The following is a 26,366-nucleotide window of genomic DNA, read 5'->3' on the forward strand; positions in this document are numbered from 1 at the left end:
AGCAAATCCATGTGTTCAACACAGGGCTCATTTTCAGAAGGTGGCATGTTAAAGGCTTTATAAAGGCCTGCAGTTTAAGCCATGCACGGAAGCCAGTTTTACTCTCGCTTTCCTGGTGTACTTGTGGGAAAAGTGCCTGGTTCCCAAATAAAAAGTACTACTTGCTCCTCCTTTAAGATCTTTGAGTCCCAGTCCTTCTCTTACATTTGTGAGGAAGAAGAAAAATACATTAATTCCTTAGTGTTGGAATCCAGAAGCCTTAGTGTGGGTCTCTTCTTCCTTCTCCCTAGGGTCCTTTGTTCACTCAGGGATGTAGCGCCCTTCCAGCCAAGGTAAGCTAGTGAACCTCGGGTTTTTAGGAGGGCCTCCTCCATCAGACTCTCTTGTGGCAAGCAGGGGAGGAGGATAGTCCCTCGGGAAATTAGGAATAAGGAGAGATTGCCTCTGAAAGAGGCTCCTCCATCCTCGGTTAATCGGGAAAGAGAGACTTGTTCCTGCTTGTCCTTTTGGATGATGCCATAGTATTGGCCATGAACCTAGCAGATTCAAAGTTTGAGGTCTGCCAGGGTTACTGTTTGGGCAAGGCCTGGAAAGACTGAGTCCCAGTGATTCACGGACTCCCAGAGGATAGTGTTGGCTGGCCTCAGGACTGTTGAAGCCTTGGTGGTCTGGAAGATGTTAGTAGAATCAGCTTGGGGAGATGATACTCTGTCTAGATATGTCAGCACAATTGTAGGGTGATGAAGACCAACATTGTTGATACAAGGATTTCTCCAGATACTCATCTGGCCCATGGAGGGGCAGTGGTGGTCCTTCCAACCTCTACCCCCCCCCCCCCAAAAAACAATTCTAGTAGGCAACTGGTCCCAGTGGCCTTACTGTGATTGATTCCTCACACTTTCAGGCCAGCGGGTGGTCTATAGAGGTTGCTACTTCTTTGTTCTAATGCCTTGATGGTGTTTCCGTGTGTCAACCTAAGAATGGGTGATAAAGTCTGCTCTGTGGAAGTTTCAGAATTTGATGGCTGTGTTTCAGTACCACTCATGGTTTTGCTTGATTCTCCTATTTGGGGTTCTGAAAGAAAAAAGCTAGTCACCTCTGGCGCTCCCTCAGTCAAAAGGGGGGAGTCTGATATCCTGGGATGCCCTACTGTGCTTTAGAAACCCTTGCTTTCTCAGTCTGGCAGTGAGGCATGAGAAGTTCCTTTCTTTCCCGGAACTTTAGAAGCTTCTGTTGAATTCTCATCTGGGAAGATCTCTAGAGGTTCTCTTGTTCCTTTTATGTTTTGAATTCAAGGATAAATATTTCCGCTTTCAACTTGTAACTTGCCTTAATGGCAAAGCCCTTCATTCCAGGATCAGAAGGATATATCCCCACCTTATTTCGATCTGTACATTGGCCTTTGAAAGCTAGGGATTGCCTGTCAACCTTGTCCAAGAGAACTCAGGTCCTTGGAGTCTTGGGCTCAGTTATAAGCTGTGCCGGCAGACTGATATTTTCCCAGGCTCTGGGTCTGCTGGAGGGCCTTTCTAGATACCAAGGTAGGTGGAGTCCTTAATCAGGTGAAAGTCAATAACTGATGAGCTCAAATGTGAGACTTTTCCCATGGAGCTCCCCAGGGTGTAGGAGTATCACTAGCTTCTGGGTTCTGTGATGGCCTCTCTGGATCTAATTTCTGGAGCCAGGGCTCACCTGTGGCTTCAGATGTCACTGTTGTCCTACTTATCCCTGCAAAGTACTCCTTCTTTTATTTGGTCTGACTTTAGTGGCAGGTACCATGATCTATCAAAAGGAGTGGGTCTGGATCCTCCCAGTGGGCACATCAGATTAAGCTTGGTGCATTGTCGCCCCTCACACAGCTCAAGAGATCTGGTCCAAAGAAGAAGAAACAGCATGTTGTCTACAGTCAGACCAGAAACCAGGTTGTTAGGCAGGCCTGTTTGTAGTTCCTGCCCGTAATGGTTGCTGATGTGAACAGGTAAGGGAATTCTCTGAGACCAATAATAGCCCAGAAAGCAAGCAGAACATTTTGGTGGGCAGAACAGAACTTAGTATGGTTTTTAGCAGGTCAGTAAGTGGAGATAACACATTAGTCTGGATCGGTGTAGCAGGATTCAAGGAAAGGAAATTAACAGAAGACTAAATTTCACCTTATAAGGCATTTATGCATAGATAGGCCCAGGTCACATCAGTGTTGTAGCGAGTACATCTTCATGCAAGTTCATTTTTCAAATGGATGACTTTGTCTCTGAAACATGGTGTAATTTGTATTGTAAAACGTTTTAAAGCATCCCTTTATGCAGGCACTTTCAAGCCAAAACATGGACTGTGTTTGGTTGCTGATAGTATGAGAAGTAGATTGATGCACTTGAAATATTTCTTTGGACATACAATTATGCCCTGATTCTATTCTAATGGTACTGGTGATTTGACCTGTGTCTATTCTATAATGAATGCCCTATAAATTAGCTTTTATTTTGGTCCATCGCTGTGTCTGAGTACATTTGTTTGCTAAAGTGGTATTCTTTCTTTTTTGAGCAATTTAGTCTCATTAAAATCTGTTTAAGATTAAAGGCTTTGCATGTGGCAGAAAGTAATATGTTAGTGTAACAAATATTTAGCACACTTGTCTACACAGGATGTATTGACAAAAATAAAACACAAAATTGTAGCTAAATTTGCAGTAATCTCAACAATAACAAATTTGGCAAACAATGAAGTCAGTCTGGACAGCTAAAATATGGTTCCATCTAATATTTTATACTCTACATTGCAGTCATGTTTGAGAAAGTATTGATTTAAATAATTATATTGCTATGGTATCAAACACAGTGTTATTTGTTCAGCTCACGGCCGTGCATGGAATTCAGTCTGCTTTTGATGAAGCCATGTCTTACTGCCGGTATCATCCTTCCAAAGGCTACTGGTGGCACTTCAAAGATCAAGAAGATCGAGGTATGATGGGTAGGTTGCTAGATTAAGATGATTAAGCAGGAGCACGTGGAGCCTTGGCCCTTCATTGTACATCAGTGAAATGCTAATATGACTAAACTTTATTTTCCAGACCATCAAGAAAAATCATCTGCAGTTACAGAACGAGTATAAAGGCCTTTGTTTCTTTAAAAATTGATTTGTGTGTTTCTTTTTAAATTATTTTAGTTCATATTTAATTAAAAAAAAATTGTGTTTGTTTCACTGGCCCTTGGTTTGTGAAATGAGTACTGTTCATTTATATTGGGTACAAGGAAGCATGCATGTTTTCCGAGAACTAACAACTTTTTTTCAGTCAAGAATTGAGGTTAATTGCAGCTGACTTCTGCTGAAACGTGTGCTTAAGAAGATAACCACACATGCCCTGGATGGGCATTTTGCTATTCTAAAATAGATCCATGTTTAACTCGTGTTTGTATTGATGAATAAAAGCCTATCAGCTGAATTATTAAAATTGCAGATTCCATGGTGCATTAAATTTTAAAGCACCAGCACTAACTAGATGTCTCAGTCTCAACTTTGCCTCAGTTTGGTCGCTATCTGTAGAGACAAACGTGTACTGCCAGCCTGAGCTTGGAAGAGGGGCAGCGGGCCCACTGGACAAAGGCAGTGAGTGTGGAGGAGAACAGGAGTTACTGGGAGGAGAGAGGGAAGGTGACTGCTGCAGGCTGGGAAAAGGCTTGCAGCCCGTGCAAGAACTTTGTGTTGCTGCTACGGTGTCTGCTGGGAAATGGGGGAAGTGCTTGCTGATGAGCAACAGCAGAGTGAGTGTGTATGTGTGTCGCCCACTGCAAATCTATACTCATTTTAGGCAACCAGAACTCAAATGTTCTTAGCTATGCTGGCACCAGTACATGGCAACGTGGTTCTAGCCTCTTTTTACCCAATCTGGAGGATTTTCACAGTGAATCTAGTGACTTTCTTCATGTAGGTTTTGGCAACACTGCCTAGTGCATGGCTTCATAGGGTTCTTCCAGCAGCTGTATACACCACACCCTGGGCTGCACATGACCTGGACCCAGAATGGAACCCACCTTGGCTACCATATACTGCTGCCCTCTCTCACGCAGAAGCAGCATATGGTGGCCAAGGGAGAGGAGGGCTCATAATAAATCTTATGAGCCAAAGTGTTATGTTGAAGCTACTGAGCCCTCATCATTCATCTAAATATTTGTGTATGGGAGGGAGGGGAGATGTTGTGTTGGGACCACCAAGTTCCTGTCGTTGTATTTGTGGGTGGTGAGTGTTATTGTTAGGGCCCAAAAAACTGAAGTAGAATTAAAGCTTGTAGAGATTGGAATACGTTGGCTTTAGGAATGAATATTTTCTCTAGCATTTGTTTAATGCTCAGTACAGGAGGAAATATACTTTTGTTTCTGATTCTCCAGTGTTACATAAGTACATAAGATTTGTCATACTGGGTCAGACCAAAGGTCCATCAAACCCACTATCCTGTTTCCAACAGTGGACAATCCAGGATCTCAAAGGTTAGATAGATTCCATGCTGTTTATCCCAGGAATAAAAAAATGGATTTCTGCAATGCCACCATAATAATGGTTTATAGACTTTTCCTCCAGGATCTTGTACAAACCTTTTTTAAATGCAGCTTTCACCGCATCCTCTGGCAAGGAATTCCAGTGCTTAATTATGCGTTGAGTAAAATATATTTTCTCTTATTAGTTTTAAATGCATCACCTAATAACTTCATTGTGTGTCCCCTAATCTTTGTACTCTTTGAAAGAGTAAACAATTGATTCGTGTTTACCTGTACCACTCCACTCATTATTTTCCAGACCTCTATCATATCTCCCCTTAGCCATCTCTTCTCCAGGCTGAAGAATCCTAATCTCTTTAACCTTTGCTCATAGGAGAATTGTGCCATCACCTTTATAATTTTGGTTGCCCTTCTCTGTACCTTTTCTTATTCTATCCTATTTGAGATGTGGTGACCAGAACTGCATGCAGTGCTCAAGATGAGGTCACACCACAGAGCGATATAGAGGCATTATGATATTCTCTGTGGGTAATAAGTGCCTTTAAATAAATAAAATAATAATCCCTAGCATTCTATTTGCTTTCTTGGCTGCTGCACACTGAGCAGAAGATTTCAACATATTATCAATGATGATGATGCCTAGATCCTTTTCCTGAATAGTGACTCCTAATGTGGAACCTTGCATTTTGTAGCTATAATTTGGGTTACTCTTCCCTAAGTGCATCACTTTGTACTTGTCCATATTAAATTTCATTTGCCATTTGAATGCCCAAGCTCTCAGTTTTGCAAGGCCCTCTTGCAGTTTCTCATAATCCTCTAGTGTTGCACTGCATGCAGATCTGGTTTCTTTGCAATTCCTATTTTTGTCTGTTTATTTCTATTTCTAATTTATGAGACCTTATTCTGGAACTACAGATAGTCTGTGTTCTGTGAGTGACACTGAGGTGAAGAATTCTGCTAGCATGTAGCTTCTGTGTAGGGACCATAGCAGTTCAGCTTGTTTTATTGTCCCAATAGGAGGTATATTGGTATTCCTAAGCCTGATGTAATATATAAAATGCTTACGAATAACAACAAACAGGCTGATACAGTACAGTGCGCTCCGGCAGAGCGCACTGTTAGCCCGTGTTTGGCCGCGCGTTTTCGACGCACTAGCTTTATCCCTTATACAGTAAGGGGTTGAAAACTTGCGGCCTGGTTGTCCTAAAAATTACATTCACATCAGATTCTAAAAAAAAATTCTAAAAATCTAAAATCAGATTTTGATTTTAGATTTAATTACTCAGCTTTCCAAACATGAGCACAAGGTGTTACATTCAGGTACGGTCGGTATTTTCATGTCTCCAGAAGGCTTACAATTCAAGGGGCCTGTTTACTAAAATTTCTCCCACTGTGTGTCTATGGGGAAAAATGCTTAGTAAATGAGGGCCTTAGTTGCTCCTGAGGTAATGGAGCATGAACTGATTTGCCTGAGGTCACACGAAGTATCAGTGGGCGAAGTGGGATTGGGTTTTCAACCCTGGCGGCCCTTGTTCTCAGCCTGCTGCTCTAACCACTAGACTGCTACTCCACAACTGCTATTTCTTCTCTTAATTTTTTCAAATCCTTCCAGCATTACAGTTCTCAAGCCAGAATTTTGTTATAATTTCATAACCTCTGTAATAACAGTGCCTTTAAAATCTTAAGTTATTTCCATTTCCCTGCATATGCCCTTTGTAGAAATGAGTTATAGTCAACAAATTGTGGAATCCTAACGGGAGTTAAAGTGGAAATTATGTAAACAAGTGGATTTTGTGAACAATATCACATGGTGGTATGTGTTCATGATAATCAGTGCATGATCCAGAATGTGTTAGGAGGCACAAACTGAAGAGCAAGTCCTTCAGTACCCAGGAAATTATCTAAATCCATATAGCAGAACCTGTGTGTGCTGTTGCAGATATATCTAAAATCCCTATAAATTTTTCTTATTAAATTAAAAACATAATTTCTTTGTCACTGCATGTTCACTTGGCTCAGTTGAAAATAGAGGAAATAAACAATATTGTGGTGCTCTAAAGTGCTGTTAAAACTACCATGCCATTCATTAGTAACTTACGGGTGGTGAGCTGCCAAAACTTGTGGAGGGGTTCCCCAGACCTGTGTCTGGGCCTGGGGAAAGGATTACCTACCTGGGCAGCACACTCTTTACACTCCTCCCAGTCCCATGCTGAGTCCAGGGCACATGAACTTCTCTTGGAGCCTAATAAAGGGATCCCCAACCTTTGCACCTGAAAACCTTGGCAGTATCATTGCTGGCCCCAGTGCTGAGCTCATCGGCCACGGTACAGCCGATTCCTTTTGCTTTATTTTGAGAAAGTGTATAAAATTATACTGAAAAATTGTTTTGTTTTTTTTCCAGAAAAACTGTGTGGTACAAATGACACTTCAGTCATTTGTAGGGCATTGGGAAGTGCCCTAATATCTCATCTGCACAAACATGGAGTGTTTTATTAGTGTGTATGTATGTGGCATGTGGAACTCTTGGGATTACAATACTGAATGAAATTTCAAGATAAAATTTATGAATCAAATTATTTGCAATAATTTAAAAATATCAAAAGGTTGGGACCAGTGATTATTTAAAAAGTAATGAAGGTCTAGCAACCGGTAGTGTTTTTAGTGCGGTCCAGTAGTATTTTGCAAAATCAGCTTTGTATTTGGACATTGTGTCTGTATTTCTGTATAGAGAGAGATTTGGGTATGTAGATCTCTAGAACATCTCTAGAACTCACTTGAACTTTGGCAGTCTAATATCAAAACCCAGTCTTATAACTATCAACTGTTTATTTAGCCTACATTAGGCACCGTATCTTTTACTTATGTTATTAACCCCATATGTACTAATCCAAGTTATATCGACCTGTTCATTGTAAGACATTTACTTGTCAATGTTATTGTTTTAGAATGTAAACCGAATTGATCAGTAATTCTGTTATTGGAAAGTCTGTATATAAAAATGCTAAATAAATAAATAAATAGATGTTGACTGTGCATTAAAGGGTTTCAATAAACAGATGATGCCGTCAAATCACAATGCTCGATTTATCTCAGCCAGTCTGTAAGAAATCGTAGTGAAAGGAGATTTGTAAATTAAAGACAGTTTCAGCGGTGGTCTTTGTTTGTAAATGTTGTGTGTGTCTATGCAGATAAAGTCAAACCAAAGTCCAAGAAAAAAGAAGAGGCCAGCTCCCTTTTCCAGAGGCAGCGAGTGGATGCTTTGCTTCTAGACCTTCGGCAAAACTTCCCCCCAAAATTTGTTCAGGTAAATAAACCTACATCTGTCATGTAAGTGCCTGCGATGGAGCGGATCTAACTTAGCTAGACATAGGGGCAGATTTTCAAAGGGTTACGTGCGTAACCCCGAAAACCTGCTCCTGCGTGCGCGAGCATGTCCCGGGGCTTTGAAAAAGGGGCGGGAAGGGGTGTTGTCAATTGTAGCTATTCTTTTGGTGCTTTAATCATTTTTTTGAAGCATCTACAAATTGATGATTTCCTGGTGCAATTACATTGTTTGCTGTCTTTAATGTTACCTCTTCTGCTACTCTGACATGGAGACCCCTCTACAATTTCCATTGCCTTATAAACTTAATTACAAGCACTGCTCTGGCTTGAAGAAAGAAGCTATAACAGTACATTTAGAAAGTACTACATTTAATTCCTTCGGGTTTATAAACTAAAGTAGTTTTCCAAGGGACTTTTTGAATTGGAAAAGGAGAAGGAGAAATACAGAGGAAAGGATAAGAAGTAGAAAGAGACAGAACTGGGGTAAATCAGAGCTGAAAAAAAATAGAAAAACTTGGCATAGTAAGGAAAGGGGGGAAAAAGGAAAGGAGAAACCTAGAGAACATGAAAAGAAACAGAAGTGTGCTAAGAAGTTTGGCACTCAAGAATATCAAATATTTTTGTATGCAACTCATTCTTACAATATTAACCCTCTGTGACTTTTTTTTAAACTTAACCTTGACTCTTACTGGGTCATTATGTGAAAGTTTTTCTATACTTAACTTTCTGAGACTTGATATGATATGCCTATTGACAAAGCAAACTTTCTCTGCATTCAGGCAGGCCAATCCTCATGGATATATAGTCCTGCCCCGACATCAGCCCACCGGTATTCTCCGTCTCCAGGAGATGGTGAACATGCATTTCCTTACTGGAGATTGCCTGCAAAAAAAAAAAAAAAAGACAATTAGAAGAAGATATGTAGACTGCGGCGGTTAGTTCTCACACTTTTCATTGTGTGTTTTCTGCGCGTTCCTGCGTGTTTCATTGTGCATCTACCCCCGTGTCTCCTTTTGAGCAAATCCCCCCGAGTGGTGTGTGTCTGAGCAGTTCTTCAGGTTGAGTGTCCTTTCTGGGCCCACATTTTCTGCGCATTGCTTGGGCAAGTGTATTAAACGCATGTATCTGGATTCATGTTTTTTGGGCGCACTATTTATGTGCGGGTACCTGGATGCACGTTTTATGCGTCTAGCTGGGCGTGTGCCTAATATGTCTGAGCACATTACAACCATGGCGCCAGCTCCAAAGAAGTCTAAGTCCTTATCTATTTGTAGTGCATGCCATATCAGAGCAATACAGCCGGAGCTTTTACAAGCCTGTGTCAGCACTGCCTGGTTGCTCGGGGGGATTTGCCGCCTCCTGATTTTACAGACTGTGGTCCATCTTCTCGGACTGAGGGGAGTGGGACCGAAGGCGACACGATGCGGGTGTCCCCTCCTTCGGTTGATCCACTCGCAGGATGTCGGGTTCGGGCCTAGGGGCCTGGAATAGAGCTGTTCTCCTTTTCCTGGGTGCAATTCTTCCAGGGATTACAGACCTTTCTTCAGGGGCAGTCGTTAGTCGACAGTACCTACTAGTTTAGGTCAATGAGCTCAGAGTTCTCCTGTGTCTGCCACTATGATCAAGTGCCATGGTGCACCATGACCTGCAAGCCACATGCAAGCTTCGATTGCATGTGGATCAAAATGACATTGATGATGATGATGGCAGTGGCTCCCCTGTTGTGGAAGAGGAGATTCCCCCAGATTTGGAGCCACATAGAACTCTTCTCAGTTTCTTTCATAGGGATAAGTTACCAAGCCTGATCTCTCAGACTTTGAAGACCCTCAGAGTGGCAGGGGGTGACTCTTCGGGGATGCAGAAGAAGGATTCTATTTTAGTCACCCTACGTAAGGCATCATGTTTCTTTCCCCTCCTGGATGTGATTCAAGAGTTGACTGACCTAGAATAGTGTGTGCCAGAGGTGTCCTTTAAAGAGGGTCATGTCTTGGATCCACAGGCCAGAGAGCAGTTGCATTTCCCTAAATTGGATGCTTTGTTGTGTTCTGTCATGAAATAAATCGCCATCCCAGTAGAGGGAAGAGCAGCTCTTAAGGATGCTCAGGATAGGAGAATTGAGGCTATCCTAAAGCAAGCCTTTGAGGCAGTAGCAATGTACTTGCAAATTATTCTTGTTGTGCCCTGGTATCTCGAACTATCTTTTGTCTTTATCAAGAATCTGGCAGCGCCGTTTCAGATAGAGGACCTATGACAGAACTGGCGGCTGATGCAAGCTGTGATCTGGTTTGCACAGCTGCCAGAGGAGTTGCTTCTGTTATAGCAGCTAGATAGCAGCTTTGGCTGTGCAACTGGTTGGCAGATGCTATTTCAAAATCCAATCTCATCAAGCTGCCCTTCAGGAGTTTGCTTTTGTTTGACAGTGAGTTGGAAAAAATGGCAAATAAATGGGGGGGAAACCCAGGTCCCTCACTTGCCACAGGCAAGAAGCTGGTTTTCCGGAATTTTCAGGCATGTGTCCCCTCGAGACTACCAGAGTTTTCGGCCTTATAGGGAAAATTCTTCCCAGAGATCCTGTCCCATCTGCAGATTTCAGTCCTTTTGCCCTGGAAGGCCTTGAAAGGATGCGAGCTTCGGAAGTGGAGCCCCTCAGTCTTCTCCATGGTGAGACCGCACCTTGAATACTGTGTACAGTTCTGATCGCCGCATCTCAAAAAAGATATAGTTGCAATGGAGAAGGTACAGAGAAGGGTGACCAAAATGATAAAGGGAATGGAACAGCTCCCCTATGAGGAAAGACTAAAGAGGTTAGGACTTTTCAGCTTGGAGAAGAGACGGCTAAGGTGTTTAAAATCATGAGAGGTCTAGAACGGGTAAATGTGAATCGGTTATTTACTCTTTCGGATAATAGAAAGATTAGGGGGCACTCCATGAAGTTAGCATGTGGCACATTTAAAACTAATCGGAGAAAGTTCTTTTTCACTCAACGCACAAACTCTGGAATTTGTTGCCAGAGGATGTGGTTAGTGCAGTTAGTGTAGCTGTGTTTAAAAAAGGATTGGATAAGTTCTTGGAGGAGAAGTCCATTACCTGCTATTAATTAAGTTGACTTAGAAAATAGCCACTGCTATTACTAGCAATAGTAACATGGAACAGACTTAGTTTTTGGGTACTTGCCAGGTTCTTATGGCCTGGATTGGCCACTGTTGGAAACAGGATGCTGGGCTTGATGGACCCTTGGTCTGACTTAGTATGGCATGTTCTTATGTTCTCAATGAAGATTTGCAGGCTCACTTGGTGGTGCAGAAGATAGGTGGGCGTCTATCTCATTTTTATCACATGTGAGCTTAGATTACTTTGGATCAATGGGTCCTCGAAGTGGTTCGGGATGCATATGCTGTAGAATTTCTTGCATTTCTCCGAATGCCTTTATGATATCTCCATGCACCTCCCTTTTAGAAGCGGATAGAATTGGAAGTTACATTGCAAAGGCTGTTGGACTTGAAAACCATGATTCCTTTTCCCAAATCGCAGCAAAATACTGACCATTCTTTTATTTTGTCATGCCCAAGAAGGAAGGTTCCTTTTGACCCATATTGGATCTCAAGGGTGTCAATCCATCATTTGTGAGTCACTCATTTCAGGATAGAAACAGGGGAATACGTCACGTCTCTGGATCTCATGGAGGTATATTTTGCATATTCCCATTCACCGGGAACATCAATGGTTCCAATGGTTTGCCATTCTGAATAGTCTTTACTAGTTTCAGGCCTTGCCTTTTCGGAGTGGCCACTGCACCCAGGACCTTTTCCAAGGTGATGCTAGTGCCAGCCTTAAGCAAGGACAGCATTCTGGTTCACCTCTATTTGAACAACTGGTTGATTTGGGCCAAGAGCATGGAAGAGAGTCTTTGGGTTTCTCGCAAGGTAGTTTCATTACTACAGGAACTAGGCTGGGTGCTGAGTCTGGCCAAGAGCAATTTATAGCTGCTTCAGATTCTGAAGTATCTTGGAGGTCGCTTCGATATGAAGCAGGGCAGAGTATTTCTGCCAGCGACTCAAATCTAAAGGTTGGTAGCTCGAATTCAAACCCTGACAAACACTATTCGCCTGACCATGTGGTCTTATCTACGGATCCTGGAGTTGATGGCTGCCACATTGGAAGTAGTTCCCTGGGCAAGGGCACATATGTGTCCTCTTCAATGCATGTTGCTTTCCCGATGGAACCTGCAGTCGCAGGACTATGAGTTGAGGCTGCCATTGGAGATGAGGACTCAGTTGCACTGGTAGTTACAGGCGGATCATCTCAGGAAGGGAGTTTCCCTGGAGACTCCAAATTAGTTGGAGCTCAAGATAGATGCAAGCCTTCTGATTTGGGGGGCTCACTGTCAGGAGTTGATGGTACAAGATTGCTGGAAATCAGAGGAGCAGCCATGGAGCATAAATAGATTGGAATCATGGGTGGTTCAGTTAGCGTTCTTGCGGTTTGCAGAGCATCTGGAGGCTCGGGCAGTCTGAATAATGTTGGATAATGCAATGACAGAGGCTTACATCAATCATCAGGGTGGAACCAAGAGTCAACAGATGTTGGAGGAAATATATGTGCTCATAATGTGGGCAGATCAAAATCTTCTAGGCATATCCGCCTCTCACATTGCCAGAAAGGACAATATCAGAGCCGACTTCCTCAGCAGGAGAAACTTGAACCCAGGAGAATGGGAGCTGGCAGATGAAGCCTTTCAGCTCCTTGTGGACCACTGGGGCCGCCCGGACCTAGACCTGTTGGTGACCTTCAACAACGTGAAAGTTCTGTGCTTTTTCAGGCAGGCAGGACCCAAAAGCGCTGGGCATCAATGCTCTTGTTCAGGAGTGTCCACGAGGAGCCCTGCTGTATGCATTCCCATCTTGGCCTCTGATGGGCGGGATCGTCCGGAAGATTGCACGTCAAACCAGCACCATCTTAGTGGCTGAGAATTGGGCTCGGAGCTGTGGTATGCCGACCTGCAGAGACTGTTAGTGGGCAGTCCCTGCAGGCTACCACCTCGGAAGGATCTGTTGCGGCAGGGACCCATTCTACACAAGGATCTGGGTCAGTTTTGTCTTACAGTTTGGCCATTGAAAGGACTCTATTGTTGAAGCAGGGTTATTCGCCCACTGTGATTTCCATTTTACTTCGGGCCAGGAAATTTTCTGCTTCTCTAGCCTATGTTATGGTTTGGAGAGTTTTCGAGGCCTGGTGTTCCTTTAATTTTGGAATTCCTACAGGATGGCTTGTGTAAAGTCTTGGCCTTTAACACCTTGCAGGTTCAAGTTGCAGCCCTTGCTTGTTATAGGGGTGAGTCAATGGAGGGCCTTTTTCTTCCCATCCTGACGTGTCCTGTTTCTTGAAGGGAGTTGAGCAACTTTGCCCCCCTTTGCGGCTTCTGCTGCCTCTCTGGGACCTTAGTTTGGTCCTGGAATTCTTAGCAGGTCTGACCTTTTGGCCACTGCATATTCTTTTCTTGTGACTGCTTATCTTGAAGACATTTTTTCTGATAGCAATCTGTTTGGCACATTGGGCCTCCAAGCTGCAGGCTGTTTCTTGCTGTGAGCCTTTGCTATGAATGACTCTGGGAGCGGTACATCTTCAGACTGTGCCCTCATTTTTGCCAAAAGTGGTTTTGGAGTTTCATCTGAATCAGTCCGTTTCCCTGCCCACCTTGGACAGGGACAGAGATGAAAGTGAATATTGTCTTTTGCATTCCTTGGACATCGACATTTGCTATGGTACTTGGAGGTGACTAAATCTGTCCGGAAGTTGGATTGCCTGTTTGTGCTCTATGGGCAGAAAGCAGGGAGCACCTACGACGTGGGCAACGATAGCCCTTGGGTTAAAGAAGTCATTACAGCCACCTACTGAGGTTGCTTTCCTGAAACAGATTAGACCGCATTTGCCGAGGGGCAGCATGGTCAACTTTGCACCCCTTTTCCAAGCATTACTGCTTGGATGTTCGGGCTAGGGAGGATGCCGCATTCGCGCGGACGGTATTAACTGGACCGTTGGCAGCCTCCTGCGCTCTTCAGCATTAGCTTGTTACATCCCACTGGTGGAGATTGGCCTGCCTAAATGCAGAGGAAGGAGAAATAACTACTTACCTGATAATTTCCTTTCCTCTGAGTGCAGGCCAATCCCTGACCCGCCCTAGGCTGCTGAGGTTTTATGTTTTGGTTAGCCTTTTCGGGGTAAGCTTTGCAAAGTGATTCTGCTCTTAATTGAAAACTGGTAAGTGGCTTATCTAGCTCCTTAGTTTAGTTAATATGTTACTTCTTTTTGCTGAGGTGAGTGTTCCCGTTGGGTTGGAAGCATGATTGCTTGATTGTTAATGATAATATTCCAATATAATCAGTTTTTCCACAGTTTGGCTTTTCCAGATTTTTCAGTTTGGCAGGCTGATGTCTGGGCGGGACTATATATCAGTGATGTCAGCTTTTGTTCTGTCTCCATCTGCTGACAGAGGACATGTATATGCAGCGTCAAACTTGGTGCTGACTGCACGTGTTGGAACTTTATGGATTATCTGTAAACATCAGGACCGTTCCAACATGAAGATGAGGCAACCACCTCAGATGGAAAAATTTTGGGAGCAGCAAAAAGTACCCCTCCCCCCCCCCCAAAAAAAAAAAACCCACTCCTGTGGCATCTGCCTCAACTTGCAGCAATCATATGATTATAGAAGTGCCCACAGGGCTGTGGCAGAGTCCATCCTCCTATGGCCCAAAGAAAAAGGCCTGGCAGAGCCAAGGCAGGAGGAGGAGGCCATGAAACTGTGTGTGTGCATGCATACATGTGAGAGAGGCCCCCCTTCCTCAATACATGACATTCTCAGGGTGACTGAAAATCAAAAGATCCCAAGTATGGAGAGTGGGAGATTTTTTTTCTTCTTAATAGATTCAAACTGTTGGGTATTATTTGATGTCTGTTTTAAAATATTATATTTTTTGAGAACTTTTGAAAACATTTTTTGTTTAATTATTGAATGATGTCTTGTTCATCAGTGGTTTTGAAATATTAATTTTATTAGTATAGTTTTACTGTTATGATGTGTTATATCTCTTGATTTTACTATTGTTTTATGAGGAATGATGGTGTTTCTGTTTTTCCATTGTTGTACTATATACAGAGTCTGGCTTCTTGCAATTTCCAGTTCAGTTTTTGTCTGAACATTTCTGTTTATACCTTATTCCGTATTTGGTGTCAGTCCGACTGTGTTCTGCATGTGTGATTGAAGTGAGGAATTCTGCTGGCATCTAGTTTTTGTATATGGATCTATGGCAGCCTGACTTCTTCTGTTTTCCTAATAGGATGTATTGGTGTTTTAGGGCCTGGTTTAATATTTTGTAATATTGCCTTTCCATAGGTGGGGTTATTAATGATTGCTGACATTTAGTGCTGTTTTGGTACGGGAAGTTTACTATATTGTAATTGTATTTCACTTTACTCATGGCTTTCTGAGGGCCAAGCCTACATCAAACACACTTTACAATAAGCCTAATACCATGTGGATTCCAGGTGTCTCTTTCGCAAGGTTTTCTGGTTGGCACCTCAGCAGTACTTGTAAAAAATAATATATGTTATGATATTTTTACCTCAGAACACTATAAATGTTCTTTTTCATGCACAAATTTTAATTGTGTAGTGAGGGCTGGGAAGGAGAGAGTGCAAGGCTGTAAAGTTTGCCTAGTGCCCCTAATACCCTTGCTCTGACCTGGAGAGAATGTGCTACACACAAGCCCCCACCATTCACCCATCGCCCACTTCTCCAGGAGGCAAATGCTGGGGGAAAATGGGAGGCAGGTAGTAGGGTTCCTGGGAGCATGGCAGAGGTTGCCAGCTTCCTTGAAATATTATCACTGACACTGTATCTGCCACTCCTCTGGGAACTCTGACTCCTGTTTTCCCCCTTCTGCAGCATTTCAAAATTACTGAAAAGGCCAGACTCCAAGGGAACCTTCCCTTAGTCTGCTGGATGATTTCATCTGTGCTGTATCTTGGGGGGAGGGGGCGCTCCATCTCGTCCCCCGCCTCTGGCAGCAGATTGACTTGAGCTGCCCCTGGTAATCATTATTAAACTGCTGAAGGTTACACTAGTTACAAAATATGTGAAGTTGTTTACTGTGTTGAACCTAGATTCACAAGTGATCAGGGCTATGGAAAGGCTAAAACTATTATCGTTGGTAAAAATAAGAAAAACCTCATGCCAATAATGGCATTGCAAATAAAAAAAAATGTATTTTTAAGGAGGGATACAAATAATAAAAATAGCCTAAAAGTTAGAATGGATATCTATGAAAAGAGGACCTCTGTTGGTTAGAAAGGGGCAGTAATCTATAGCAGTCAGGCTGTGGCCACTGCTATCTTTACTGTGGCAGGGCTCTCACTTGTCCAACTTTCAGTCTCTGAAGTCTTTCCAAGTCTTCCCCACTGTCGTCTTCTGTATGTTTGTATTGCCCTTGTTTTAGCCACTCTTCTCATATTGCTTTCTTTTATCTTCTTACTGCCTGTGTATACCAATTTATTTACTCATTTTAACTGAATATTATGAGCATTTTGTACAGCAATTCCTTTTTAAATAAATCGTATGAAGCATAATGGACATCACATAAAGTCCATTAGTTGGTACTCATTAATACTTGTTTGAATAGTTTGTCACATCCTTTTCTGCTTCAAAATTATTGAGTACCCAGGTTGCAGTAATTGAAATGGCCAGCCGGCTAAAGAATGCTCCCTAATTCCCTATACGAACCTCCTGCCCTTCGGGCTGAGTGCTTCATTTCTGTTCTCTGCTGATTTTTGCCACACAAGAGTCTTAATTTACATTCTCTCTGCTGTAGTAATGCTGTATATCATCATTGGGGGGTGGGGGGTAGATGTTTACCCATTTCCTGAGTTAATCTTGATATCCCAGCTCATTTGCCTTAATGTTCCTCTGTGCAGTTCCATATTACAAAATTGTTTGAGCCAAATGTGTTATCCATCACGTTAGTGCATGTGAAATTATTTTTCACAGTTGTTTAATAAAACAACTACTGGAAATTGTATTTAATGTGACAAGTAAAGATTTCACTCTGAAGAAAGGTGATTAGTGGAGTACTTCAGTCATTTGTTCTTAGGCTGCTGCTTTCCGATGTTGTGGAGCAGTCGGAAAGAAAAATTTGCCTTTTGGTAGATGACGTTGAGATCTGTAAGAAAGTGGATACCCCTGAGGAAGCAGACAAAATGAGAAGATCCAAGAAAGCTTGAAGAAGTGATAGAGCGTTTGGCAGTTAAAATTTATTTTAAAAAAAGTGCAGTCGTGCATTTCTGGTGCAGAAATCTGACTGAACAGTACACGTTGGTAGGTAAGAAACTGACATGCACCAACCAAAAAAACAGACTTCAGGGTTATCGTATCTGATTATCTTAAGGGTAACAAAACAATGTGATAAAATGGTGGCAAGAGCCATAAGAACATAAGAAATGCCATACTGGATCAGACCAAGGGTCCATCAAGCCCAGTATATTTTTCCAACAGTGGCCAATCCAAGTCACAAGTACCTGGCAAGTACCCAAACATTAGATAGATCACAAGCTACTATTGATTATTAATTACCATAATAGTAGTTTATGGATTTAACCTCGACATGCTTATCCAAACCTTTTTTTAAACCCATTTACACTAACTGCTTTAACAACATCCTCTGGCAATGAATTCCAGAGCTTAACTATGCACTGAGTAAAAAAGAATTTTCTCTGATTTGTTTTAAATGAGCTACTTGCTAACTTCATAGAGTGCCCCCTAGTCCTTCTATTATCTGAAAGAGTAAATAACCGATTTACATTAACTTGTTCAAGTCCTTTCCTGATTTTGTAGACTTCTATCATAATGCCCCTCAGTTGTCTCTTCTCCAAACTGAACAGCCCTAACTTCTTTAGCCTTTCCTCATAGGGGAACTGTTCCATTCCCCTTATCATTTTGGTCACCCTTTTCTGCAGTTTCTCCAATGCAGCTATATCCTTTTTGAGATGCGGTGACCAGAATTGTATACAATATTCAAGGTGCGGTCTCACCATGGAGTGATACAGAGGCATTATGACATCCTCTGTTTTATTTTCCATTCCCTTCCTAATAATTCCTAACATTGTTTGCTTTTTTTGATCGCCACAGCACACCGGGCCGAAGATTTCAATGTATTATCCATTATGATACCTAGATCTCTTTCCTGGGTGGTAACTCCTAAGATAGAACCTAATATTTTGTAACTACAGCAAGGGTTATTTTTCCCTATATGTATCACTTTGTGCTTGTCCACATTAAATTTCATCTGCCATTTGGAAGCCCAATCTTCCAGTCTTACAAGGTCCTCCTGCAATTCATCACAATCCGCTTGAGATTTAACTACTATGCATAATTTTGTGTCATCCACAAATTTGATCACCTCACTGATTATACTCCTTTCCAAATCATTTATAAATATATTTAAAAAACTGGTCCAAGACCAGATCCCTGAGGCACTCCACTGTTTACCTTTTTCCACTGTGAAAACAGACCATTTAATCCTACTCTCTGTTTTCTGTCTTTTAATCAACTTGCAATCCAGAAAAGGACATCGCCTCCTATCCCATGACTTTTTAGTTTTCTTAGAAGCCTCTCATGTGGAACTTTGTCGAACACCTTCTGAAAATCCAAATACACCACATCTACCGGTTCACCTTTGTCCACATATTTATTCACCTCTTCAAAAAAATGGAGGAAATTTGTGAGGCAAGATTTCCCTTGAGTAAATCCATGTTGACTATGTCCCATCAAACCATGTCTATCTAAATGTATTGTGATTTTATTCTTTATAACAGTTTCCACAATTTTTCTCTGCACTGAAGTCAGGCTCACCGGTCTATAGTTTCCCGGATTACCCCTGGATCCCTTTTTAAATATAGGGGTTACATTGGCCAACTTCCAATCTTCAGGTACATCAGATGATTTTAATGATAGGTTACAAATTTTTACTAATAGTTCTGATATTTCATTTTTTAGTTCTTTCAGAATCCTGGGGTATGTACTATCCGCTCCAGGTGATTTACTATTCTTCAGTTTGTCAAACAGGCCTACCACATCTTCCAGGTTCACCATGAGTTGGTTCAGTTGATCTGAATCATCACCATGAAAACATTCTCCGGAATGGGTAACTCTCCAACATCCTCTTTAGTAAACACTGAAGCTAAGAAATCATTTAATCTTTCCTCGATGGCCTTATCTTTGCCTTATTCATGGTAATTAATCTTTCCTCGATGGCCTTATCTTTGCCTTATTCATGGTAATTAATATCTCTACCGCATAATCAATATCCCTACCTCTAAAGGACAATTCATTAATGCTTTAAGCACATTGACTGGCATTTACGTTCTCTCTATTTAATCCCCAGCTTCTTTTCTATGCTCCAAGTTGTATTACTCCCTTGTTTTATTGTAACTGCATACCTTAACCTTCTCTTGTTTAATGTTTTTTATCATTATTATTACTACAACTATTATTATTATTATTATTATTAAGATAAATGTTAGTTTTTTACCGAGTTTTGTTACCTATCCACTTGTTAATTGTAAACCGACATGATGCGATATCTATTGCGAATGCCGGTACAGGAAAAACTTAAAATAAATAAAAAATAAAATCTTCTCTGAGTGCCCCTTTAAGCCCTTGATCATCCAAAAGGATGCCAGGGTGCATGGGGAGAGGCATAACCAGTAGAAACAAAGTTATAATGCCGCTATACAGATTGTTACTGAGATCTTACTTAGAATACTGTGCCCAGTTCTGGAGACCATACCTTCAAAATGATATAGGCAGGCTAGAGGTGGTTGAGCAAAGGCTGTCAAAATGGGTTCTACTTAATGTTTTGGGTACAAGTAACTTGGATTGGCCACTGTTAGAAACAGGATGCTGGGCTTGATGGACCCTTGGTCTGACCCAGTATGGCAACTTGTTATGTTCTTATGGTACGGAGTGGGATTTTACAGGATCCAAGATGGTGATGTAGCGCGAATCAGCATGGTGTGAGTATTATTTGAATTTCTTAATTTTTTTTACCTTTGCTATGCCTCACACTGGTTGGAAGAGACATGCTAAAGAGAGGACAGTCTCTGCTTTTTCTCTGAATCCCCCCTCTTGCTTGACTGATGGACACCCCCGTTGTGCAGGGGACAAATAGATCAGGAGTATAATCATTGGGGTCAGTACGAGAAGAGGGAGTACTCATCTTTCCCTCTGGTTCATTAACATCACTGTCCCTGATCGTAAGAACTCCTTCTTTGAATCCTGAAGCAGTTTGGACCCTGACTCACAATTGGAAGTGTTGCGGGCTGATGTCGCTGACACAACTGCTTCCATTGACGAGATCGTGGAGCCATGTGGTACAGCTGCGCATACTGATTTAATTTTGGAGAAAGTTCAAGGGGGTCTTTCTGCCTCAAGTAGCCAGCAGCCTGTCAAAGGAGGATTGCCTTTATCTTCTGAATTCATTTCTGAAGCTATTTCTCCACCGGTGCTATTTTCCTTGGTAAGACCATCTCATTTTACCCTTGAGTCAGTTTGGGAAGCCATAGAAGGATTGGGGTATCCATTACAGCCCAGTTGAACCCCTTGGTCACCAAATGATCTGATCTAGAGCCTCTGGTATATGCTCTGGAACACTCTAAAACTACAGTGGATCAACAGTCTGATATTCTTAAGCAAGAAGTTGACTATTAAATTATTATAACAATCTATTATTAAAGAAAATCAGTTTTCAAATAAGTTGGAGAATTTTGAAAATTCTATCAGAAGATATTTGAGATTTATTAACTTTCCTAAAATGCCCTTTACACCAAATAAGGACATGATTAAACGATACTTGTTGGAAATATTGAATGTCCCAAAGCAAACTGTTCTCTAATTTTCCAAGGCATATTATCTACCTTCGTTCAAGAGGGCCAATGACCTACCAGCTATATCTTCGGTTATGTCTTCAGTGATCTGGATAATATTTTGGCTATATTTGAGATCTCTGACAGCGAACTAGTAACTCCTGCAACTTTGATTGTTTCTTTTGTTTTAGAGTCGGATAGAGATTGGATCTTGTGGTTGTTTTTTAGACATCAAGATGAGATTTTCCTCAATTGTAAAGTCTGAGTGTTTTCAGATGTGGCTAGACAAACACAGAAAAAGCAGCAACAATTTCTTGTTATGAGACCTGAGTTCTTCAGTTGGGTGTGTTTTCCTTTTTAAAATGTCCCTGCAAGTGTTATGTAAAGTATAGAGATGAATCTAATTTTTGTTCAGTTTGCTCAGTTGTCTCAGTTTCTAAGTGATAAGGTACCATTAAGAATTGTTTCTTTCCAGACTGCAGCTACTTAATTATTGGAAAGGCAAATGTGAGTCATGTATTAATAAGTAAGAATCCCCGTTAGTGTCAGCTTTTTCCTTATCTATTATCTTTGAATTGTGGTCTAGATCCCAAATATTGTGGACTTGGATAGAATTGATATGATTGTTAATTCTTCTTTCTATTTTTAATATTTATTTCTCATGTTTATTCCTGTTTTAAGATTTTTTTATTCTTGGATATTGTAAATGATAATGGTATAAATAAAAAGTTTAAACAAAATGGTACAGAGTGCGCCAAAAGCCATATGAGGTAAGTCTTAGGGACTTAAATGTGTATATTTTAGAGAAGAGGATTGATTGGGAGTATATAATACAGACTTTGAGATATCTCAGAAGTATAAATTGAGCACAGGAATCAAACCTTTTTCAGAGGAACAAATACACTTACCACCCATGCACCCAAGAGCCTCATACCATGGCTTCTAGTTATAAATGCAAGGGCAACATCAGAAGTGAAGGGAAAGCCAGAGATCAACTGTCATCCATGGCATTGTACCAAGAATGAAATTGGGCAGACTGGGTTGGCCTTATGGTGTTTATCTGCTGTCATATTCTGTGACAGAGGTAGGAACAGGCTTAGGAAAGTGCAATATTGCAGACAATTCACTCTTCATGCCCTTAAGAGCAGTGGCAAACGGAGAGGTGATAAGTCCAAAACAGAGGGTGAATAAAGGAATTGTGACACAGTGATCCTGCAGGACATGGGATAGCTAGGTTGGTACCAGCAGGCTATAACACCCTAGAAAACAACTGAGTCTGTACTGGCAGATTGATGGTGGCCAGGTACTGACAAGCAAGGCCATGGGAACCTAGGATGCCAAATATTTTGGGTAACAGCCTCACTAGTTTTGAGAACTGTTTAGATTATTACAAAGTTTGATGATTAGACAGTGGGGTAGGGCTGGGTGTTGAATTAAATATGGTTCTTAAATTAAATGTGGTTCTTCCCAGGGTGGAACAGAACTAGTGAGAAAGAGAAGAAAACTGATTTGGATAAGGAATGATATTCTACAAGCAGCCATGTTTCCATGGCTGGCAGCTGGAATATAATCCTTAGTGTGGACAGGAATAATAGGGAAGACTGAATGGGCCTATTGGTCTTTTTCTGCTGTCATCTACAGTGTTACTATATAGTGTATTTCCTCATATGCATATTTTTGTTTTCCAGCAAAAGTCAGGAGAAAAGCCTGTACCAGGTAAAGTACCTTTTTTTTTTTTTTTTTTTTTTTTTTTTTTGGGAGTAGCTTAGTTTATAGAGTTATGCCTTTAATACCTCATTTTTTTATTTTCTGCTTGCAAGTTTTCAATATTAGTGAGAAACAGGATGCTGGATGGCTCATACCAGTGCTGAATGGCTCATACCAGAGCTGTGCAGTGGGAGATCTGGGTTCCTTTCCGAGGCCTGGCTTCTGTTCCTTGGGCAGCTAAGGCTGCAGATGCCCTGGGGGCACAGGGTCGATTTTAAAAGGCGCACGCGGGCATCCAAGTGCGCGTGGTTCCTGGTGCACGCACATGGATGCGGCTATTTTATAACATACACATCGGCATCTAAACGGATGAAGTAAGTTCCGCGTGCCGGCCAGCTGCCGGCACGTGTTTCCCCGAAACAGCGTCTTAATAGTGCTGTCCCAGCCCGCCCCTTTTAGCTGGCCCAGCACTTCTGCATGTATCTGGGGCTACGCGCATGGCCGGGCCCTTTCAAAAATGCGAGCGTTGCGTGCAGGGCCCCGGCTACACATGTAACCCCCAAATTTTACATATGCAGGGCTTTTAAAATTCAGGCAATATTTTTATAGACACTCCAGGAAAGAAGAGGAGGGAATCTCTGTCGCTCAACAGTGACACCTATTGGTCAGATTCAGAGTTCTGGAGAGGGGCTCAAGTATGTTGCCCCTACCTAAGAACAGACTGTGGGGGCTGGGTTAGATGGAAAAGAGGCATTCCAGGCATCCTTCCAGTGGTGGATGCCTGGAATGCCCTTCCGGAGGAAGTGGTGAAGTCCAAAACTGTGAAGGACTTCAAAGGGGCGTGGATAAACACTGTGGATCCATCAGGTCTAGAGGAAGTGTATAAAGAGGAGGCAGCAAAACACTGCACGGAGCGGCAGTAGCCACAGAGGCATTCACGGAGCGGGATGCCAGTGGCCAGTGGTTGGTGTTCCACCTTCACGGAGCGGAAGGATGGAGGCCTGCCATCTCCATATTTAAAAAAAAACAAAACAGGGGTGGGCAAGAGTATGTAAAATTAACGAAGAGTTCATAAGCTATAGGTACTACCAATTATTAGGCTTATTCAATATTTGATGATAGATAATGTGGCTTTCAATGCTTACTTGGCTTTCAATGCATATCCAGCATAGCTCTCTGCTTCAACGGCAGGGGAGAAGAAAAACTAATACTTCACGCATATCCAGCATAGCTCTCTGCTACGATGGCAGGGGAGAAGAAAAACAACCACCAGGGGCTGAGTAACATAGTCTGGGTGGGGCAAATGGGCATGGGTGTGGCTTGCTTATTGCGGTGGTTGCTACCCCTGACTAATCGGGCTTGATGTTTCACTTGGATGCAGCTCCATTGCTGCTCTCTGCGTTGATGGTGGGTGTGGAAGGGAAATAGAACCAAAGGTTACTAGGAGCCAAGAGAAACAGATAAGTATGAGAGAGGGAGGGGTGTGGGGCTTGCTGGGCAGACTGGATGGGCTGGTTGGTCGTCTTCTGCCGTCATTTCTATGTTTCTATGTGAGTGTAAAATTGTGTGTAAGCTTCAGGCAGCTGCAAATGAAGGCTTATGGCACTGTAGATGAGAGTAGAAGCTGGTTCTACCTTCCATATATCATGCTGCTTGTTTTTCTGGGTTTTTTTCTAATTTGCATTTTATGTTTACTTAAGAGGACATAATGGAAAGATCCAACAGAAAAGTCTAGGAACAGACAACACAAAACAACTTGGTTCAAGAAACTTTGTTAATTGGCTTACTAGCTGAAATTGTCACATCATGAAAACTGAGCCATCTAAACTGGGTGCCTCTCGATGAACTTCCTTTGTCCTTTTTAGAATCTAAGAAGGATCTCAATTGACTTGGGTCAAAGAAAACATTTTACGCCTGCAAAATTAATTAAACATTTTCAAAGATGTCATAGAAACATTTCAGCTCCAGGAGCCCTAGCCTCATCACAATGATACAAAAATCTTTCTCCTCTCTTTTGTGTTGCTTTACAGAGGTTTGGGGAAAACCCAGACTCTCTGACCCATGAATGTTAATTTGTCTGTTCTAAAGAACAAACGGATCACACAGTATTCAAATCCTGTTCAAAAACAAGATTCAGAAGAAACAAGGGTCTCAAAGTCTCTTCTTGTACAGGTTTTTCCAAGCAGCGAGATACATCTAAACTGGCTGTGGAAATCTGATTATTATATTGAGACCCTTCCAGTATACCCCCGACTCCTCTATAGTGGCAAATAGTAGGCCTTACTAAGTGGTAATGCTTCAGACAGAATTTTAAGAATTTCCTTCTGATAATTTGTAAAGGTCTCGAGGAGGACACTGCAGCTAGCTTAGGAAAATTCTAAAACCACAGATTCAGATGGTTAGAGAAATTCTGCAGTTGCTGTCTTGCCTGTTTTTACTGTTACTGAAAGTGTCTTGATTTAATGACGCCATGGACCATGATTATAGAAAAGTAGAATGATTTTCTTATGGTTTTTTTTTTTTGTTTTTTTAACACACACACTTTGTAGAATAATGTCAAAAAGAGGGACTTGGTTATTCTGTGTCAACTGACTTGGCATTGTAATAGAACATAAGCAACCTGTGCTCTATGAGGATACTCCTTGCATAGATTTTCACAGCTGTTAGCCGTCAGTATTCAAGTTGATAACTTATAAGTTATATATTTTGTTTTTAGACTTTTCTGTACTATATAATTGTACAATAATGCTAAAACCAAGAACTTTTATTCAGTGATGAGGGGGTTTCAAGCCAGTGACTTACCATTAAGTGAAAACTTTCATGTTTAGTTCTAAGGTTGTTTTCTTTTCCAAACAGGAAAAAGTGCTGGCCTATGTGGTTTTAGATTTGTGCACTGTGAGCTAGCTTGTTTTGGAGGTCACCCCAGGGCCGCTACTGCTGGGAGCATCCATTATGTTCCATCAGCAGAGCAGTCATTGGGATCAACATGTCTTTCACGTCCAACAGTGGGGTAAGACATGCTGACAATATTGCTGTGTTGCCTTCTAAGTAACTTCATTTACAATCCATTTGGCTACACCTGTTCAACCATTTTCACCTGCCTGAGCAATAAGTTGCTTTTGAGTTTTAGACATGAAAGTTCTCCCTTTGAAAATCATGTGGACATGGTTACTGTCTTTTAAGGATTTACTTTGCAAAGAAATTTCCCACAAGTGTAGAAATGGGAGATCCCCCCCGCCCCCTGTGATATATACATTCAGTTAAGAGAACCAAAACGCATGCTATTAGAATCAAATCAGAAATGAAGTACATTTTTCTTTTTTCCCTCTAGTGGATCAGATAAAGAAAGAACCTGAACAAGCACCCGAAGCTGTAAAGCAAGAGGAGAAGGAGGCCGTAAAGAACTCGCAACAGAGCAGTGGCACCAAAGGACCTCCTGAGAAAAGGATGAGGCTCCAGTGATAAAACTAGTGCCTGTTATAGCATAGAACTTCAGCAAATTAACTGTAAAGAAACATGCACGTTTGAACACCGCAGTGTGGAATGTGTTCAGTGAAAGCGTAGCAGGACTTTCTAGAGCCTGTGTCCTTGTTTGATTTCTTTTGACCAACAGAGTAGAGATCAGGCATCTCATGATACATTTAGTCAGTGCTAGAGAAACCATCCCTACCCTCGGGGTGGCAATAAACGTTTCAGGCACTGGAGCAGTTTCTTTGGACTTTATTTTTGGGAGCTCATTGTGCATCCTCGGGGGCTGTCAGGAGGTTAAATAAATGAAATGAATAATGTAAAAAGGCTTTGTCCAGTGGGCGCCTTTATGAATGACCTATAAAGTTTCAAGCAAAAAGACTGCATCCCTTCAGGGTCACATCTTTTATTTTCTTTTACATAGTGGGAAATGCAAAATAATTTTCAGTGACTACTTAATAGGTT

At 41.8% G+C, this 26,366-nt stretch overlaps 1 protein-coding gene across 4 annotated transcripts in view; it reads left to right on the top strand.

Annotated features, from left to right (window-relative positions):
- MED6 (mediator complex subunit 6) overlaps window positions 1-26,137 on the top strand; it is a 54,624-nt gene extending 28,487 nt beyond the window's left edge. For 3 of the 4 annotated variants that reach the window (XM_029598756.1, XM_029598758.1, XM_029598759.1), the window contains 4 exons: window positions 2,847-2,964; window positions 7,676-7,791; window positions 22,415-22,442; window positions 25,765-26,137. In XM_029598756.1, coding sequence (XP_029454616.1) covers window positions 2,847-2,964; window positions 7,676-7,791; window positions 22,415-22,442; window positions 25,765-25,895 — 393 coding nt within the window. In that variant the 3' untranslated portion in view covers window positions 25,896-26,137. The remainder of the gene's footprint in view (window positions 1-2,846; window positions 2,965-7,675; window positions 7,792-22,414; window positions 22,443-25,764) is intronic. The other variant, XM_029598757.1, reaches the window with a different exon arrangement.
- Window positions 26,138-26,366: the final 229 nt, after the last annotated feature.

Source organism: Rhinatrema bivittatum, chromosome 4 (genome assembly GCF_901001135.1).
Source record: "Rhinatrema bivittatum chromosome 4, aRhiBiv1.1, whole genome shotgun sequence".
NCBI lineage: Eukaryota > Metazoa > Chordata > Amphibia > Gymnophiona > Rhinatrematidae > Rhinatrema > Rhinatrema bivittatum.